The sequence below is a fragment of the Phascolarctos cinereus genome, unplaced genomic scaffold (assembly GCF_003287225.1).
Source record: "Phascolarctos cinereus isolate Bilbo 61053 unplaced genomic scaffold, phaCin_HiC Scaffold_5;HRSCAF=322, whole genome shotgun sequence".
Lineage (NCBI taxonomy): Eukaryota > Metazoa > Chordata > Mammalia > Diprotodontia > Phascolarctidae > Phascolarctos > Phascolarctos cinereus.
Genome location: NW_027555958.1, coordinates 155,222,459 through 155,244,211, shown reverse-complemented (window position 1 = coordinate 155,244,211; position 21,753 = coordinate 155,222,459). Strand labels below are relative to the sequence as shown.

Here is a 21,753-nt window from a genome sequence, read left to right as displayed (position 1 = left end):
CTCATTAAGTGAAAATTGTGCTATTGATACCAGTCAAAATGACCCAATACTGATATATTATAAAGACCTATTTAATCAGACCTATTATTTCGAACAAGCCTTCTGCCAACGCCTCAGATGAACCATCAATGACTCTTTCTTTATAATGACTATCCTTTACAAACTGGCCTTTTGAAAGAAAAATGTACATTCTGTTTATGGTACTCTTGCCTAAATGAAATGGTGCCCACATACCTCAGGAGCTGGCCAAATACTAGCAACTACGTCCTGCTTTTATGGAGTATCTTTGCCCTGACTACCTTAACTAAGAATAACCCTTCACATCTCACTACTGCCAATCTGATAAAGTTTTAAAAAATATATATTAGAATTTCCTTTGTATTAAAAGTTTATATACTGAGACTTAGAATTTGACATACAAAATTGAAAAAAAATTAAGTGATATACGTTGATCCTGTTTGATAGAATGTAAACTCCTAGAAGGCAGAGACTTTTTTGTTTTCGCATGTTTCCCATGAGTTTCATAGAATGTCTCATGCTTGGTAGTCACGTAATGATGATTTTAATGAGATGATATGCTTCAACACTTATTATCCAAATGTCAAAGAGAGCAAATATATCACATTTAGGCAATAGAAGAAAGTCAAAATTGAGGCTGACAAAATATATTTCATGAAAGCTGCTAAGTACAAGGTTATGGAATTCCTAATAACTTGTCTCAGCCAAAGAATTAAAAGGAACATATTTGCATTTGCATTTCCTGACTTTTGTTATTCTGTATCAAATTAAATGATTCAGGGGATTTTTAATGAATCAGTTTTATTTCTAATATTCCATTACCAATTGTACTTTGTAATAACAGACTTGAAACTACTAACAAATAGTTTGTTTAAAAGCATTTAGTATTAGACAAAAACAAATTCTTAAATCTACCCAAAAGAAGAAACCTACCTCATACCCTACCAATTCCGTCCCAACCAGACAGATAGATGCTCTATCTTGGTATGTTATACGAATATAATTTATGTGAAGAAAAAAATACCCAGAAATATAAGTTCTTAAACACTGGAGTAAATAACTTAAGAAGTTATTGAAATTTGTTATACAACTCAGCTGCCAACAAAGGACTATAGGACCAATGATAACTTTTGAATGATGGCACACTCAGCAATTTCCTTATAAAGGGAAAAAAGAAAAGAACAACCTAGTGACTATGAAGCAATTAAAAAGGAACTCTAACATGCCCTTACTCAGTAAATATCAAGAATTTGTTACACTTAATTTCAATTATAATATAAGAAATCGAATTTATTTTAGTGAATCTGTTATACATTTCTCATTTTAAATTGGCAACTTCAAAATTTTTTCAAACAGATCAAAATTATAAAAATAATTGGTATTTCTCTTATTTCAACATCTTCATTTATATAGCCAGCTTTTATTACAGTTAATAGAGAACGAGAGCAAATTAATCAAATCCTTCAGTTTTTGCCATTTTCCCCCAAACTCTTTTTTTTCCTTCTTGAAAACTAAATACCTAAGGGACCTTAACTTTGGATTCACAGATAACCACCACGCATAGATTTCAGGGGGTCCATGAACTTGTAAAAAAAATTTACATTTTTATTTTCACTCAACTCTAACTGAAATTTAGCATTTCTTTCAATTATGAATGTAAGCCATAAAAACCATCTTTCTGAGAAGGGCCTAAAGACTTCACCAGATAGCCAAGGGGATCCATGACATTAAAAAAAGTTATTAAAAGAAGGCTGTAACAAAATCAAGCAAAAGAGAATAAAAGAAGCAACAAGAGACCAGAGCAATCTATACACTGAATAATTAGTTCCCAAACAGAAAGTAGAAAGGAAGCAGAAATAAAGACCTTTCAAAAAATACCGACATTTTCATTTAGTTTATATGGTGATCGGCGCTATTTCTTATCCTGAAAATGTTCACTTAAGGGTATCATTGTCTAAATAACAAAAAGACCATAAGAAATTTTGATTCTTTTTCTTACACTGACTATTGGCAACTTGGAACAATATACTTATTAACCTCAACTCATATTGTAATACATTAAACTTTTATTCTAATGTTTAAAAAAAGATATTTGCCAACAAATATCTAATAATTTTGTCAAAGATAAATTGAAGTAAATAAATGCTTAAAATCAGACTTTTTACCAACAATCTGAATGGAATCTAAAATCATTTGAATAAACGAATTGTTTTTACTATACCCTATAAAATTTTCTTACACAGGAATTTTCTATCACAAGTTTGTAATCAATATCTGAACTTTTTTAAAAAACATACGTAATTATGTTTATATACTTTTTCAGTGTAGACTGGTTTTAGTGATTGCTTTTTCTCTTCTTTCTTTTCAAAACTATTCTTTGTTATACGAGATGGCTCTCTAGAAGGGGTAAGGATATAGAAGAAAACTCAGATGATAGAAAAACAAAAGATATCAATAAAACTCATTTTAAAATATATGCAATCAGTTATTTCAAACTAAAAGGAATTAAGGGAAAAAACTAAAAGTGCAGTAAGTATAATCGGAACTTCCTGTGTTGGGCTGCCCTCTACAGGTTCCAATTTGCCTATTTCTTTTCAATGGTCTAAGTAGGGAGTAGAGTTTTCCAAAGTCCTGAATTAAGAATATCAATATCAAAGTGCAAATTTTATTCTTTCCTAAGGAATCCAGGTATTGGATCCACTAAGAATAATGGAATTTCAACATCTTCTTATAATTTGTGGCTCTAAGTAGTTCTCAATGCCATTCCACCTGTAGCAGTTAACTTAGTTTGTTAGATCTACGTGCTAAGGCAAATTCCTAAACCTCTTAGTTACCTTCTCTAGGGGAAAGTTGTTGTTGCAAAGACAAAAAAGACATCCACCTACAAATGGGGAGGCCAGCTGTTTGACAAATATGCTGTATCCACTATTCAAAACAATGTGATCGCTATTGGAAAGACAATTCAAGAATGTGTTTATTTATGATGATGCTACAGCATACTAAAAACCAGAATCTAAGTAAGCGAACAGTTATAAAATTAAGCAAGATGAACAGAAAGATTCACAGTAGATCTATATGAAACATATAATGACATTCAATTAAACAAACATGCAAATCACTGCACTGAGCACCAGAGATAACTACAAAAAAGGAATAATTCTTGCTTTTTAGGATCTTACAATCTATTTGTGTGTATGTGGGGGGAGTGGAAGGTAAGGCCACAAAATATAAAGATAGGTAATAAAATTTGACTCTCAGAATCGCTAGGTTCTATATCTCTGCCTCTTAGATTCAAATTCAAGCATTCATCTTCTGGGCCACAGTGGTGGACTTAGAGTCAAGAAGACTCTCATCCTCCTGAGTTCAAATCTGGTCTCAGACACTTACTAGCTGTGTGACTGTGGGTAAGACATTTAACCCTGTCTGCCTTGATTTCCTCATCTGTAAAATGAACTGGAGAAGGAAATGGCAAACCATTCCAGTATCTCTGCCAAGAAAATCCCAAATGGGGTCACAAAGAGTCAGACACAACTGAAAAATGACTGAACAATGCCAGCTTCTATATGAAGTCTTCCATGATCCTTCAATTATCTGCTATTTGTTTCTTGTGTAATAATGATGATGATGATAGCTGACATGTGTAAAGTGCTTACTACATGCCAAGCACTATGCTACGGGCTTTACAATTATTATTTCATTTGGTCCTCAAAACAACCATGGGAGTTGCATGCTATTTTATCCCATTTTACAAATGAGGAAACTGAGGGAAATAAAGGTTAAACAGAATCACACAGCTAGAAAGTGCTCAACAAATGTTTATTGATTAATACAAAAAATACAAAGGAATCACAAGAAGGAAGAACACTGGGGGTGGAGATAGGGAAATAGAAAAGCCTCATAAGCGATTTTCAAAAGGAAGTTAGGGATTCTAAGAGGTAGAGGTGATTATGTCTATTAATATAACTATTACGGGGCAGCTAGGTGGAGCAGTGGATAGGGCCCTGGATTTAGGAAGCCCTGAGTTCGAATCCAGCCTCAGACAAATAACACTTACTGGCTGTGTGACCCTGGTTAAGTGACTTCACTTAACTCCCATTGCCCAACAACAAAGAAAAGAAAAGAAAAGAAAAAAAGCAACCATAACTGTTAGACAAGTATTCCATCTCTCCTCTCTATACCTTTACACCAGCTGTTCTCTTTACCTGGAATACCTCCACCTCTTAAGATTTTTTATTTATTCCACCTCTTAAGATAAAAAACCAAAACCAAAAACAAAAATCAGGGGTAGAACAGCTGAAGAAAATCAAACTTTGACACTGTAAAAGTCAGTACTATTTCAGATTAAAAAATAACGACATTTTATTCTCTCATTACACAATCCTGTCTATTTTTCTTTATCAAAAGATATTTGACTTTTAGCACTTATTTTACTTTCAACACCAATTTATCATTTGAAGGATAATTCAAATTCAATTAAATTGAACAAAGGGCTCACAAAAACTAAACATTGAATGCTCATTCCTTATTATTTTCTTTAAAATAAAGATGTAACCCTACTTAGACAGATTAATCTATTATCTTAGATGAATTTCTTTTCATTATTTATAAAAAATAGAATTAGTCCTTCTTAGTTTCTGAGTTAATATGAAGATAAGGGCATTTTTGTTTTAATATTTTCCTTACTCTTAATAGACAAAGACATGGCACAAGCAGTGGTAAAAAAAATTTTTTTAATAAAAAGTCTTTCCAGATCTTCATTTCTTATGTGTTGTTCTAATGGCATATCATGGATTAATAATTTTTTAATTTAAAAAAAGTTTTTGGAAGGATCATATCCTTTTACTTCATAAAAAAAAGAGACAGATTACCTTTATTTAGCCATCTGGCTATAATTTTAGCTAAGTGGGGGGTAGGGAGGAATGGAGAGGAGGCAATTGAGGTTAAGTGATCTGCCCAGGGTCACACAAACAATATGTGTCTTGAGGCAGAATTTGAACTCAGGCCCTCCTGACCCCAGGGCCAGTGCTCTGTCTGCTTCACCACTTAGCTGCCCTCATATACTTCTTAATAATGTAAAATTCTGCATGGAGTTACAGGCACAAGACCAATAACAACTTGTGTGCACCTAGTTATCCCTAGATCAAAATGAATAGTCTCCTATGTCTCGGTATATGGAACCAAAGAAAAGACAGTTTAAGAATTGAGTACTTTTACTATACACTAGATTCTTTAAATGTAAGAAATAATATTAAAGACTAAACATATCTACTTTAAATTTCAAAAGGATTTCACAGTTGGCTTTAAAATGCCACCATATTACATTTTAATGTGACAGCTATGTCTTAGCAGTGGGAATAATGAATTTTGGGTCACAAGGTCTGGGTCTGAATCCGGCTTTGTTATTTGTTACCTGGTAGTATGCAGAAGGCACTTAATGAATGCCTATTGATTGACTGTGTAATCATGGTTCAGTCACTGCTCGTCAGCTTCCTACTGAGTAAAATAAGAATACTGCTATATGCTCTAAGCATTTAGCTTATAACTGTTATACGGAAAGTGTGATATAAATGTTAGCTATTGTTATTGCTTCTGGCAGTAACCCTGAACCAATTTTTAAAACCAACAAAAAAATTCTCAGCCTTAACAAGTGTGTATTATACTCCGATAAACTTAAAAACCTATCCCTTTTTTAAACTTCTAGATCAAAGTTGGCAGCCCTAATAAGGTACCTTCCATTATGTTTTCTTTATCCTACCATCTAGTATATTATTCCTAAATATTATTCTTAAGGGTATAATTAAATGAAAATGTTACTATGCCCTCAACAAAATAATGCCTAAAGTCATTAATTCCTAATTATCTGCCAATACAAAATGTATGTGCATGTGTATGTGCATACACACACACACACACACACATACACACTGTTGACTGTGTATGGATTCATAAATGAAACAAATTATAAATGTATATTGCTTTGCACCATTGAACTTTTTTGGCTACAATGTTGAAACCGCAAATAGATTTTATTTAATATCTAAGAAGATATTTTATTTAAAAAGATATTTTATAGACTAATACACTTACAACTTCCTCACAAATACCAATCTCTAAAACCAGTATCTTAAAAGAATGTTTCACTTATTCTCTTTATCTGCTTCACTGATTTTTTACTTTGGAAGCATTTTTTGAGTTTGCTCTAAAAAGAAAATAAATTAGTCATCAAACCAAAAGAAAATGCAAGCAATGAACCGCCTACTTTGTGTACGAATACATGTGGCATATACCAGCTGCTTGTATTTCTGATAAAAGTCATGAAATAACTGTGATTTCCGTTCTCAATCTAATAGTTTCACTATGACAGGAAATGTATGTCCATTAAATCTAAACATTAAAAACTATTTAGAACAAGAAACACATTTCTGCTGTGAAGATTCATACCTGTCTTTCAAATAGTCTAAAAAAAAAGTCTTGCATTAAGATTTTAATTATCAGCATGTTCAATTACACATGCCCATTTTGTGAAATCTTTGGGTGTGGTAACCAGAAATCTTGGAAGATCTGTGTTTAGTTGGAAAAGGAGAGACTCAAATTAAGATTCAGTTTTATGACTTCTTTGTGAGACTAAAGGAAAATTATATTCCTCTTAGGAAAAGGTTTCTAAAATTTGAACAGATAAAAACAGATACTTTTACTACAAAGCAGAGCACTCCATGTCCATAAAAACTATCTTCTACAAAAAAGAAATGCTTTGCTTTACATCCTAATACTAAAACTAGCCAACTGTTTAGGATTTTTTTTTAATTAACTTGCTAAGACTTTGCCTATTCAAATTTGGCAAGACCCCAAAAAAGCAAATTTGCTGAACACTTAATAATCATCTTTAACATGAAAAACTAAACTTGGCCTGCCAAAAAAGTAGCATTATTTTAAAGTTTGTTAGTATAATAGAAGATCAAGAAATATGGGGGAGCCAAGATGGCAGAATAAGAAGTTATTTACCTCTTACCCTCCCTTATTAACCTCTGAAAGCCCAGAAAATATCACCCCAGGAAAAACCCTGAACAGCTGAACCCAAAGAAATATGGGGTGCAGCAGTCCAGTAGCCCAGGTAGCTTGAGGGATTTAATGGGAAAGGCCCTTCTTGCCCTGGGAGAAGGGGAGCAGTACAGAAGGGGAGGTGTCCCAGCAAGCTAGCAGAAAGCCCCACCTCAGCATACCAGGAGGAGACCCTGAAACCCAGGTGGTGGAGCAGGCAAACACCAACACCAGGACCCCGAGTGCCTCAGTGAGGGTGGGGGAACCTGTGGAAACCAGCTTCGAAAACCACCATGTGCCTCGGCATTCTACAGTGACCGGATCTCCCAGTGCCTCAGCAAAACTAAGGGAAGCAGTGCTCCAAGGGGCCCCAGGCAGATAAACATCCTGCAACATCCATCTGAAAGGAGCTAAAGAAAGCTAAAGGAAAGGAAAAGCAGGCAACCTATAGTTGCGGAGAGTTCCAGCCTTGCTGATTCCAGCCCGATACCAGGTAAGCTGCCAGAACCCTACAGCCTCCAACAGCCAACACTGGAGGCCCCAGCACACAAAGCCAGTGACCAAGACCTAGGCTCCCAACACAAGAAGCTTAGGTCAGTGCCCTCTGCTCCCCAGCAGGAGAGCTCAATCTCTTTAAAGGCCAAGGAATAAAGAAACAGCATGAGTAAAAAGAAATGTACCACAGATTCATATTATGAGAAGAGTGAAGATCAAGACAAAAATTCTGAAGAGGACAACACTGTCAACAAACCCACATCTGCAACATCAAAAAAGGATATGAACTGGTCTGAAGCCCAAAAAGCCTTCTTAGAAGATCTCAAGAAGGATTTTAAAAGTCAAATGAGAGAGGTAGAAGAAAAAATGGGAAAAGAAATGAGAGGTATGCAAGAGTTTGGAAAAGGAAGGACAAAACTTAACTGTAGAAAACAAGTCCCTAAAAAATACAATTGGCCAAATGGGGAAGGAGGTACAAAATCTAACAGAAGAAATATGTTACTTAGGCCACACATCAAATCTTAACATGATGAAATAACTTTTTTCAGAACCTTCTAAAAAGCTAGGACTGTTCATGTGTGTGACTGTTGTGCTTTGCAAACATTCAAATCACTGAACCTGTGAGAATAAAACTCTTTCAGTTCATTAGTTGGTTAACACCCATGGATGATCAGCAAAAGAGTAAACCATGTCACGTGGATCTTTCACTATTAAGGTAATATAACAAGGGTGCATCCTATCTAATTAATTGTTTCACATAAAGTCACATTTGTGGGGCAAATCCATGTTGCAGAGGGACATGTCAGCACCAATATAATATTATATATGTAGGAATTAAGTTTCCTCTGGGAAAATATGAGACTTATTAAAAGCTTAAAAATCAGTATTAGCAGAGGTTAGAAAAGACATGCAGTGTAAATGGACAAGTTGTGAAGACATGACACTAAGTTTCCTCAATTAGAAAATGACAGAGTTGAACCTCTGAGGTCTCTTCCAGCTCTAAAGGTATGATCCTATGGTCTCAAATTGTTAGCTTGTGGCTGGTTCATAGATGTCTGGTGCTTAGAGAATGGGATCATCAGAGAACAAGGAGAGAAGAAATAAAGGACCTCTAGATAAGCATACGGAATAATGAAACAATGTATGGGCAGGAGGAAGGGAAGCCTTCAAAGGATGAGAAACAGATATGAATACAGCCTCTTTAAGGAAGGTGTTTGTAAAGGCTAAGTGAGAGGGCTAAAGAATCCTGGATATCCTAGAAAGGTGATGGAGAGACTTCAAGTGAAAATGATCTGTGAACTTTATTCACTTCTATGAGTAAACTGTGATGCAGCCAAAAAAAAGACTGAACATAATCTTAGGCTGCATCAACATAGGTATAATATTCAGAACAAGGGAGCTGATGGCCTTGCTGAACTTTCCTTTCATCTGAATGCATCTGAAATATTAAGTGACCTGCCTAGGGTCACATAACTAGTAAGTGTCTGAGGCCAGATTTGTACTCAGGTCTTCCTAACTCTAGGTCCTTCACTCTTTTGCAGCTCTGGTGAGGTTTACTGAGCCCTTTTCAGGGCTGTTCATCCACTTTTGGTGTACACCTTCACCCAACTCTCACATGTGGCAATACCCTGGTAAACTGTCTCCACAGACACGCTGAACCAGGTTGAGGGCAACCGACAGATGAGTTAGATGGATGTCTACTCCAAGTATGTGAAGACTTCTCCCAGCAGAATGGGCAAATGAGAACAATTTGTTCCAGCAGCCATGAAGGCAGCTGAAGCAGGTGCTGCAGAATATTTAGAAGTTGGTCAGACATGGAAGATGCCAAGGTCATCTACCACATCCCAGGCCATCACCAGTTGTCCTTACTTTTGTCTTGTCACTGGATTTTGATGACTCTGGAAGACAGTGAGGCTGACTTTCTGCAACTCTGTCTCACTTAAATCCAATTCAAGGGCAAGTCAAGACACCCCCATGATATCACTGGTCCACTTTGAAAACAAAGGACAAACAACATCTGAAGTATTATGATGGGTTCTGGGTGCCACATTTTAGGAAGGCATTGACAAGCTAGAGCCTACTACAGGAAGGAAAACAGGACATGAAGGGGCTAGCAATCATACCTTCATAATTTCTGAGGGCGTTTATGTTGAGGAAGTAGACTGTGTTTGGGGTGTTGAGACAGCAGTTTTTCAAGGGCAGTCTTAAGTTGGCAAGATTAATTCTATTCTATTTATCTTCAAAAGAGATGGACAAGAATTGCAGACATACAAAATGTAATGAGTTTCCCTTCGTTGGACATCTTCAGGCAGAGATAATATTGCAGAAGGGAGTTCCTGTGCTCTTTTCGGTTCAGGACTACTTGGATTAGGAGGTGTCTTCCAACACTATGATTCCCTACTTTTTTAGAATCTCTAAATTCCAGTTTAAGTTCTAGCAAAAGATGACAAGTCTCAGAAAGTCTAAATATTATTTAAATGAGAAAAAACTATCAAGAATTCAAGTTGATTTTAAATTATAAATTCACATAAACTCAGCTGTGCCTTCCCTGTTTTTAGCAATTCCTTTTATTGCCACAGACTCCTCTCCTCTCTTCTCCCCTCCCCTCTCCTTTCCTCTTTCTGCTCCCTCTGTCCATACTGGCTAATGTACTCTTACCTGTGGGTGCTTTGCCTGAAGGAATGCAAATTTTGATTGCTGAAACCTCCCAAGATAACTTGGGGTTTACTGGATAGATTTCTTTCCCAAGGACCAAGTCTTAAATCCAAATCACTCTGGCTGTCATTGATTGGCCAACAATAGATCCCAGCCACTTAGTGGTTTGGGCCCAGGGTGGCTCAGAGGAAATGTAAATAGCAATTGTTCCTGTTTCAGCCAGAAACTCTGAGAGTCTTCCCTTCCTAGACTGATTTTTTTTTGACTAGATAAAAGAGGCTATTCTTTGTCTCATTTCTTACCTAGCCATAATCACTGAATGGGCCTTGCCTCACTCAAACTGAGACCTGAAAAAGACCTTAAAAAGGCTCCTACTGCAACCAGGGATATCTCCAGTCATTCTGATTTATATCTTGCCACTGGACTCAGATGATTTCAGAGGAAGAAGTGAAGCTGGTGACCCTGCACAGCCCTCCCTCGCTTAAATCCAATTCACAGTATTACCTTCCTGATGCAATGGTCCCCTTCAAAAAGGAACAACAAACAACAATAACAACAACAACAATTTAACCACCTACTGGACTGAGAAGATAAAATGATAAGCAAATATTTGGTAAGAGTGTACCATGTACCAAGCACTGGGGATACAAAGACAAAAATCAAAGTCCCTGCCCTCAAAAAACTTTACACACACATAAGTTCATGTAAATACAAATTAAACTGGAGAAGTGGAGAGAAGACACTGGCAGCTAGGAGGAATCAGGAAAGTATTCATGTAGGAGGCAGACTTTTAGCTGGGTTTTGAAAGAAACTGAGGATTTTAAGAGGAGGTAAGGGAGGAATCATGTTCCATAATTGGGAGGCAGCCAGAATAAAAAGCAACAAAAGAGTATGTGAAGGGCAGTAATATGTTTTACATATACCCTCACCTCACTCTCATAATCACACCTCAGGTGCCACCTCCTACAGAGGCCTTTCCTGATCCTGCCAACAAATGGTTGGTAATATATACTAAAGTATATATATCTTTGATGAGGATGGGATCTAGATCCCAAAAAGGAAAAACCCTGGACTTTCCCACATGGCCAAATCTCAGGTTATAATCCCATTAACTGGCCTTTCATTGTAGCTACACCAGTCTCCCAATTGTTAGCCTTAACCTAGCCCAGCTCTCCAAGGTCATACCTCCCTATGGGCCCCAGGCCACTTCTCATCCTTAATCCTGTCTAAACTCCATTCTCCCTGCCCAAGTGGTCCAGGTCCCTGGAGTTCTATTACCTCATAAGACTACTTGGCCACTCCTAGATCCCTCCTATAGTCTTTCTGTATATAAGGTCTATCTTGTCTCCATTAAGATGCTCAGATACTTAAAATCTAGCCACTGCTCAGATTCTTATAATCTAGCCAATAGCTCATTAATGTTCAGATTCCTTAAGAGTCTGCCCAATTTGACAGATGTTCTAATAAACCTTGTCTTTGGCTGAAAGAAGGCCTGGGTAGAATTCTTTCGGGCACTCAGCCTCACCTCTAACAGAAGGTAAGTCTTTAGGTGATAGAGGTTTTTTTGTCTGTGTATCAGAAACATCTTGCCCTTAATGTTTATTGTCTCTATGCAGATGATTCTGAAATCTCAATCTCTAATCAATCAAATATTTATTAAGACATTGAGATGGGGATCAGGGCTCCCTGCTCTCAAAAGAGTTGATACTCTACTAGGGTGGAGTGAAACACACATCATAGTCACAACTAAGTAAATTAAGAATACATTCACAATAAATACATGGAGATGGAAGTAAGGCACTAATAAGGAAAAGGAAGAGTTTTTTGAAATGGTGGTAACTGAGCCAAGCCTTGAAAAAAGACAGGATTTCTAAGAGGTAGAAAGCAAGATGAAGAGCAATCTAGGCATAGTGGTTTGCCAGTAAAAAAGATTCAGAGGTAGAAGACAGAATGCCTCATATGACCTAATTACCGCAACTCAGTTTGGCTAGAGAACCAAATGAGGAAGGGAAGGAGAAGGCATAAATAAGCATTTATTAAGCACCTACTATGTTCCAGGAACTGTGATACTAAATGCTTTACAAATATTATCTCATTTGATTCTCATAAAAACCTTGCGAGGTAGGTGCTATCATTATCCCCATTTTATAATCAAGGAAAGAGTCACACAGCTAGAAGTAAGAGTTTGAGGCTGGCTTTGAATATGTCTACCCACACTACTCCTAACTGCCTAAGTGGGTAAATGGGGCTAATGTGTAATGAGAGCCTGGAAAGATAAAGTAAAATCAGAATGTTGAGGGCTTTAAATGCTGTTTATATTCAATCCCAAAGGGAAGAGGGGGCCACTGGAATTTCTTGATCAGGAGAGTAACACAGTTAGACTTGCACTTTGGGCAGTGATGTGGAAAATGTATTGTATAGAGAAGACACAGTATGCAGGGAGACCAATTAGGAAGCTATTGTCACATTCTGTTTGAGAGGTCTTGAGGTCCTAGACTAGGGCAGCTGTAGTGTGACTAGAAAAACTGGAATGGATTAAAGAGATGTTTACAGAGATAGAATTGAAAAAATGTCAACTGATAGAATTTAAGAAATGAGAGTGAACTCCCTCCTGAACTTCAAACTTCAAGCTCCCACTGTTTACAGGACATCTCTGTGGCTAGAGCTTGCCTTCTGCTGACACTATCTTTGAGTACCTGAGTCATCATCACACATCACAACTGGGCATTGGAGTTGAACTTTGTGAATTTTTTATTTACATCACTTAAACAGGGGTAGTGGTTGTGGTGGTGGTTGTATACCTCAGCTAGAATATATGTAAAGAGTAATGTTAGTTTAGTATTCTTCCAAAACACAATCCATTATGGTAGTTTGCTTTGGAAGAAAAGCACTGACTATCTGGCTACTTACTACTTCCTTATCAACACAGCCACCAAGTCTGGGAATGGGCTGGGGAAAACCTAATAAATATGGCCACAATTCTCCATGTATTTCTATTGTTCCTACTACACAAGTCAATACTTTTGTACACAAGAATCTAAAAAATTGGCATATTTCTCAATTTAGGAAGCGCCAACTTAATTTCTGACATCCTATCTTTCATTTCTAAAAATGATTTATACTTTTCTCCCTCTCAGACAGCAGATTTTAAAGGGCTCAATGAAAGCACAGCTCAGATCCTCTGAATAGGAGAGGTAAGCTTAGGAACAATGGCAAATTCTTAAAAATAAAATTATGAAGGCACAAAGAAAAATAATTTCAAGAGGAAGAAAATGGCAATGTCATTGCACAAAGAATCTATAATCCAACTTATATTTTTTAATTAATATTTAAACTCTTTTAAAAGATGGAAGCAAGAATAGATAACAGATATCCTTAAAGCATGTTGGAAGTGCTAAGCTTCAGAATGAAGCTTCTGAAGTTTGATTATAAAAAAGTTTTTCATTTTTATTCTCTTTTTGCTATACTATTGAAAAGAGGTGGATCCAAGATGGAACAGGAATCCTGCTTGGGACAGCCCTCAGCACAAAGGAAGTACTTAATAAATGCTTGCTGACTTCACTTGGGAAAAAGTGAAAACTACACTCTTAATTTTGCTTTTATTCACTCTCCTGGGGAGAATAATCTTTGGACTGGAAAGGATAAAACAAAAACGCCTAATAGAGAGTGGATGACCGAGAAAAGTGAACAGACAGAAAAAGAGCAGCTAGGAACTGTCCTTGACCAATTCAGTTCGTTTTGCCTAGATGAACTACATTCTAGGATACTGAAAGAACTGGTGCTTGCTGAAGCACTATTAGTGATTTTTGAAAGATCAGAAAGCATAAGAAAAATACAAAAGATTAGAAAAGGGCAAATACGCTAATTTTACAAAAATAAAGGAAAATGGCACCTGCAATCTGTAAGTGAGTGATACGGACTTCAATTCTTAGCAAAATTATAGAATGGACTATTAAATTGATCTATTGATCACCTCTGGGATAAATTGTGTTATTAATCACCTTTGGGAATTATAAAGTTCTATCCAGGACCCTAAGCTTCTCTTGGAAACAAAGGTTCATCTTTTTAATACCAATGTTCTTTGTGTGTGTTATTAATCACATTTGGGAATTATAAAGTTCTATCCAGGACCCTAAGCTTCTCTTGGAAACAAAGGTTCATCTTTTTAATACCAATGTTCTTTGTGTGTGCTGTATGTTGTTGTTATTCAGTCATTTTTCAGTAGTATCTGACTCTTCATGGCCCAATTTGGGGTTTTCTTTGCAAAGATACCGCACTGGTTTGCTATTTCTTTCTCCAGCTCATTTTACAGATGAGGAAACTAAGGCAAACAGGGTTAAGTAACCTGCCCAGGGTCACATAACTAGTAAGTGTCTGAAGCTGGATTTGAACTCAGAGAGAGTAATCTTCCTGACTCCAGGCCTGATACTCTATCCGATGCAGTAAACAGCACTACAGATTCTGAAGAAATGAAATTGAAAATCATCCAAAGGGCAAGAGACAGATTGACGATGGATGTGGTCAGGCTATAACATACCACAAACCACTGGATGGCTTTTGTGCTCCACTGGCATCCTTGTGATGTTAAAAGAAAATGAACAAGGTCCCTGGTGAGCTGGGTGAATTCCCACTGGTAAACTTATGGGAAAACATGGACAAGAGCCACATAAGATGGGAAAGAAGGTATGAATGGGTTGCAATTAGCCCTGTTAAAAAGAATCCTCACCCCACCCCCACAAAGAATCACCCATGTGATTGATTCGTACTCTGATGTGATTTTAGATCCATTAAACTAATTTAATATTAATAAGACCTCATTTATGCCAAAATATTCATACTTTCACTTTTTACAGTACCAGTAAAAAACAAAAACAAAAAACAACCCAGGAATTGAATAAGTGTCCAATACTGAGCAGATGAGTTTCTGAGTTTCTTACTGCTTTGAGGTACTATAAAAACCTTCCATAAGGAAGACATAAGGACCAACTGCTGTTTCATATACTCTAAACCACCAATGATTTGCCCATCAGAAACTTTAGTCAATTATATCGCATTTTCTCTTTTTATTTTATTTTTTTACTTTTTAGGCATTTGAGATTAAGTGACTTGCCCAGGGTCACACGTCTAGTAAGTACCAAGTGTTCGGTCTGAGGCCGCATTTGAATTCAGGTCCTCCTGACTTCAGGGCTGGCGCTCTATCCACTACACCACCTAGCTGCCCCATATCAGCATTTTCTCTTCTTTAGTTGTAGCCACTAGCCACACAACTAGAGAACATTAATAATGCCTCAATATTATTTCATTACTGATGTTATGGTATACACAAAAATGTACTAGTTGCAAAGATGGCTATTTGTTAAAATAATTCCTACCTGATATATTCTAAAAGGTATGTATCGAAATCCATTATCTTCTGCAGGATATTCCATGAGTTTCCGATTAATGGCCCAAAACTGGTCAAATTTATCTGTAATAATAAATTATTTATTATTAGAAGTGGGAAAAAAATAGAATGTGGCAAAAAAGATGAAAAGGCAAATGTTGCAAAAATCACCCTAAAGTGTTCTAAAAGGCAAATGTTTCTATCTTACCACTTTGTTTATTTCTCCATAGTGATGAAGCATATATAATTAATCTCAAGAGATACTGTTCTGTCACAAAATAATTGGGGGATTATGTTTTTTATTTGCTTAGATATCTTTAAATAAAAGAGAATCCCTACAACCAAAGCATATTAAAGAAAAACTTCCATGCAGAGATGAAGATTAAGTTAAAAATTAATTAATAAATTTTAATGAATACTTATTACTAGTTTAGTATATTAATGTGCTCAAGGACTGTGACAGTATAACCTGTGCTGCTTGTCATTTTATGGATTGAAATTTATAGCATCAGGAAAAGTTATATCTCCAAATGATTATATCAATAAAATAGAGAAAGAGCAGACTAATGAACTGGGTATGCAATTAAAAAAACAGAAAAAGAACAAATTAAAAATTCTCAATCAAATACCAAATTAGAAATCTTAAAAATTAAAGGTGAAATTAATAAAACTGAGTGAAAGAAAACCACCAAATTAATAAATTAGGATTTGGTTTTATGAAAAAAACAACAAAATAGATAAACCATTAATTAATAGGATTTAAAAAAATCATTAGTATTAAAAATGAAAAGGATGAATAATACCACTAATGAAGATAAAAATCAAAGCAATCATAAGGAGTTATTTTGCCCACTTATACACCAATAAGTTTAAAAATTTGAGTGAAACACAAGAATATTTACAAAAATATAAACTGCCTACATTAACAGAAGAGGAAATAGAATATCTAAATAAACCTATTTTAGAAAAAGAAATTGAAAAAATTGAAACTGATAAATGAACTTCCTAAGAAATACATCAGGAACAGAGGGATTTATAAGTAAATTCTACCAAACATTTAAAGATGAACTAATTCCAATATTAAATAAATTATTGGAATAATAGACAAAGAAGGAGTCCTACCAAATTGATATCTAAACCAGGAAGAGCAAATTATAAACCAATTTCATTAATGAATTTGGCTTCAAAAATCTTAGATAAAATACTAGTTAGGAGACTATGACAATATATTACAAGGATTATACATTGTGACTAAGTGGGATTTATACCTGGAATGAAGGGATGATTTCATGCAAAGGAAACTATTAACATAATTGATTACATCAATAACAAAGGTAATGAAAATCATGTAATCATATCAACAGATGCAGAAAAAGCTTCTGATAAAATACAACACTCATTCCTATTAAAAACACTTGAAAGCATAGGTATAAAGGGATTTTTCCTTAAAATGATAAGAAGCATCATGAAAAGGTACCATCAAGCATTATTTGTAATGGGGATAAGCTTTAGAAGTCTTCATAATAAGATCAAGAGTGAAACAAGAATGCCCATTGTCACCAATATTATTTAATATTGTACCATAAATGCTAGCAATAACAATAAGAGAAGAAAGAGAAATTGAAGAAATCTGAAATGGGCAATGAGAATAAAACTACCTCTTTTTGCTGACAATATGATGATATACTTGGGAAATGCTAAAGATTCAACTAAAAAGTCAGTGAAAACAATAATTTTAGCAAAGCAGCAGGATATAAAATAAACCCATGAAAATAATCAGCATTTCTATATATCACCAAAAAAACTCTGCAAGAAGAGCTAGTAAGAGATACCCCATTTAAAATAACTGTAGACAGTATAAAATACCTGGGAGTGTACCTACCAAAACAAACTCAGAAACTACATGAACATAAGTATAAAACATGTTTTATACATATACTGTCAATTTAATTAATTTAAATAATTAGAGAAATATTAATTGTTCATGGGGAGGCATAGCCAATATAACAAAATTGACAATTTTACCTAATCTATTTATTCAATGCCATCCCAACTAAATTACCAAAAAGTTATTTTACTAGAGCTAGAAAAAATAGTAACAAAATTCATTTGGAAGAACAAAAAGTCAAGAATATCAAAGGAATTAATGGAAAAAAAACCCACAAAGGAAGAAGGTTTAGCAGTTCCAGACTTCAAACTAATATTGTAAGGCAGTAATTATCAAAACTATCTGGTAGTGCCTAAGAAACAGAAATATAGATGAGTGGAACATAGTAGGCATACAATACACAGCAGCAAATGGTCATAATAACTTTATTTTTGACAAATGTAAAGATCTAAGCTTTTGGGACAAGAATTCATTATTTGGTAAAAAATGGTTGGGAAAGGTGGAAAGCAGACTGGCAGAAACTGGGGATGGATCAATATCTTACACCACTTAATCAAGTCAAGGTCAAAATGGATACATGACTTAGACATAAAGGGAGATAGCATAAGAATATTAGAAGAACATGGAACATATTATCTATTGGACTTCTGGATAGGAGAACAAATTATGAATAAACCGGAGATAGAGAACATTATGAGGTGTAAAATGGATAACTTCATTACATTAAATTTAAAAAGTTTTGTACAACTAAAATCAATGTAGTCAAGACTAGAAGGAAATTTGGGAGAAAAATTTTACAGACAGTTTCTTAGATACAGGTATCATATCTCAAATATATAGGAACTTTGTCAGATCTATAAGAATATGAGTCATTTCACAATTGATAAATGGTCAAAGGATATGAACAAGCAGTTTTCAGACAAAGAAAGCAAAGCTATCTATAGTCATATGAAAAAATAGTCTCAATCACTATTGATTAGAGAAATGCAAATTAAAACAACTTTGAGATATCATTTTATAACTATCATATTGGCTAAAATGATAAAAGGGGAAAGCAACAAATGTTGGAGGGGATATGGAAAAGTTGGGACACTACTTCACTGTTGGTGGAACTATGAAACTATGGAGAGCAATCTGGAATTATGCCCAAAGAGTTATAAAACTGTGTATACCCTTTGACCTAGCAACACCACTATTAGGTCTGTTTCCCAAGGGGATCAGGGAAAAAGGAAAAGAACTTATATGTTCTAAAATATTTATAACAGCTCTCTTTGTGGTAGCAAAGAACTGGAAATTGAGAATGTCAATTGGGAAATGGCTAAACAAGTTGTGGTATGTGATTGTGATAGAATACTAATGAGCTATAAGAAATGATGACCTGGTTGATTTTAGAAAAACATGGAAAGACTTGCATGAAATAATGAAAAATGAAATAAGCATAACTAAGACAAAATTGTACACTGTAACTGCAATATTGTTCTAAGAACAACTTTGAATGACTAAGTCATTTTGAGTATTATAAATACTCAAATCAACTACAAAGGACCTATGAAGGAAGATGCTATCCACATTGAGAGAAAGAACTGTTAAACATTAGTAGGTATGGTGTGGTATGGAATTACACACATTGACACATGTATACATATACACACATATATCTGTGTCTAATGGTAACTTTCTCTAGTGTGGACTGAGAAGGGAGGGAGGAAAAAAAAACACAAAGCAGAAAACAAAAGAAAACTTAGAAGGAAGCACAGAAAAGCAGGGCAACTTTGAAAGTGATTTATAGCATAGTTTTTCAAAAAAGTAAACTGTGAAAGGAAATTCATGGCTTTATATTGAATTCTCTTATGTGTGCTGTGTACATGGAAATGTTCTTTTTTCATGTCTTTTTGTATTTAAGTTCAAAATGAATGAATTTTTAAAAAAATGTACAACTTCAGGACACAAAAGCTTGCCTAATAGTCCTCCAAATACAGTGGCAGGAGGAGGTAAAAAGGGAAACCTGCAGAATACAAGTATGAGAAGATTTGGTTCTACCAAATACAAAGGCTTAAAGTAAGATCTTAGCACCAGAATGTGTCTATTTCATCTAGGACTAGCATAGCTAAGTATATAGCATCTTGCCACCAGCAGGCTGGTCAATAATGATGAAATGTTTAATCACTGAAACTGATGAAATAAAGAAAAGCACTAAAAGACCCTTGGTTGTATTTCTTTCTACTCCTGTAAGGATAGTGACAAAGTGGCAAGAAAGAGTAGAGGATACAAAGAAACACAGTTCTTATACCACATATAAGCATTAATTTCATTCATGATAAAGCTTAATCCTTGATCAATTATTTCACAAGTTACTGGAGTCAAATGGATATTGACCTGTGCTATAAATGAAATCAAACAACACAAGAAGCTGCAGGAAGGGAAAATAAAGAAATTAAGAGAATTGATGGCCAAAGGCAACAACAAACATAATTTTATGGAATACTTGATCATCTTGTCTTAAGGTACTTAAGATGAACATAATTAAAGAACTACTATGGCAATAAGTGCAGCATTTGTACAGATGTCTGTGGCAGAGGATAAACAGGACAAGATATTCTACAAACATTCAAGTCAAAAAGTATTTATTAAGTACTTAATATGTGCCAGGCACTGTGCTACGATAAGATCACTCAAGTCAAAAGAAACACTGATACTTGAAGACTTTGATGCAAAGATGGGAATATGGAAGAATAGCATAAATTAAGCTAGAAAATATGACTCAGAAATAAGAAATGGCAAAAATTTATCTTATTCATGGCTATACTGTATATCATGACAATTAGTGACTTGTTTTTATGAAGTATTAGGAATAAAACTTTAAAAAGCAGTAGTAATGCAATGGTGTATTGCCAACCTACTGGTCTACAAACAACAGTTGTTTGCTGGTTCTGTATGTGAAGTCTTTTCAAGTTTCTAGGATCTGCCAAAGCAGGAGACCCTGGCTGGCATAGCCTTCAAGAATTCAGAGCCACCATCATAATGAGGCACTGGAATAGGAATTTATAGAAGAAAAGTTTTTTACTGCCAGAAAAAAAAAAGACTTGAAGAAATGAAATTAAGTCACCTGTCAGTTAGCCATGCAATGGAAGACAGTGATACAAAAGACAGCATATATGAAAAGATAATTAACAGACCTCATTTTAGCCAATAGTTTAAAACTTCTTCCCTTCTAAAATTTCTGAGCAGTTATTAAGTAACAACGGTAAATTTCACTTAATTTTCCTCATTCCATTTAATTTCAAGGTTCAAGGAGGAAGATTACAAAGCAAACCACAAGATACCAATGTTAAATTTTATTTCATGGAAAAGCTACAGCAATAAGCAATAAATGTTTTTGTTACATTGCATTTTCACTTGAGGCTTTCAAAGAACACTCATTCTATAGAAATATACATGCTACTAAGAAACCGCAATGGATAAAAAAATGAGAATGGGACTTCTGCATTGCATAATGGCTATAAAAATTCCCTCAATCTCTTCTACCTTAATGCTTTGCAAATAAAAAAAATATGTAGCCCAAGCTTTTATGTTATTCTAGGATGCCTCTTCCTAGAATGCACCCAGAAAATAGACAAAAGACATATTTTTTGCTTCTAAAAAGGAATAAATCTCTTGGATAAGTAATGATTTTCAAAACTTTATTTTACTACAAAGGCTTAACAACCATGGCTCAAAACAAGTTATTTTATAACATTTTAATAAAATGAGTAATTTACTGTATGAAATATGATCATATTAAACAACACTCCTAGAAGTAAAGATAAATATACCTAATATTCAATGAATGTTTTAATATAGGAATGAGTTGAGCTGACCTCCACAGGCAATAACTGAGTGCTACTTACATCAACTTCCATGATGCCAAAATGAAAGGAGTTGAAGATTTCTAAATAACTGTCAGACACAAACCACAAGCTTTTTTCTCACAGTGGAAGGAAAGGATTTTAGAATCACTTAACAAAATAAAGATCATGCCATCACCTATCTCCATGCCTCTGCACAGCAACCCATATCTGAATTACAATCCTTCCTCTGACTCTTGGATCTCTTACCTTCAAGTACTGCGTCCCAGGGAAATCTCCCCTGTTAATGTGAAGAGAACATAATCAAGCCTAAATCTATTTACATACATGCCGTATTGCTACCCTGGTAGAATGCAAACTTTTCGAGAGCTGAACCCTAGCTTCACCCACTCCTGCCTTTTGTGAGACAAAGAAGATCTAGTGGGACACAT

General features: G+C 35.1%; 1 protein-coding gene across 3 annotated transcripts in view; it reads right to left on the bottom strand.

Moving 5' to 3' along the window:
- The window catches only part of ATG5 (autophagy related 5), a 137,327-nt gene that overhangs the window by 43,624 nt on the left and 71,950 nt on the right, over window positions 1-21,753 (bottom strand). For all 3 annotated transcript variants that reach the window (XM_020976929.2, XM_020976930.2, XM_020976931.2), the window contains one exon: window positions 15,579-15,673. In XM_020976929.2, coding sequence (XP_020832588.1) covers window positions 15,579-15,673 — 95 coding nt within the window. The remainder of the gene's footprint in view (window positions 1-15,578; window positions 15,674-21,753) is intronic.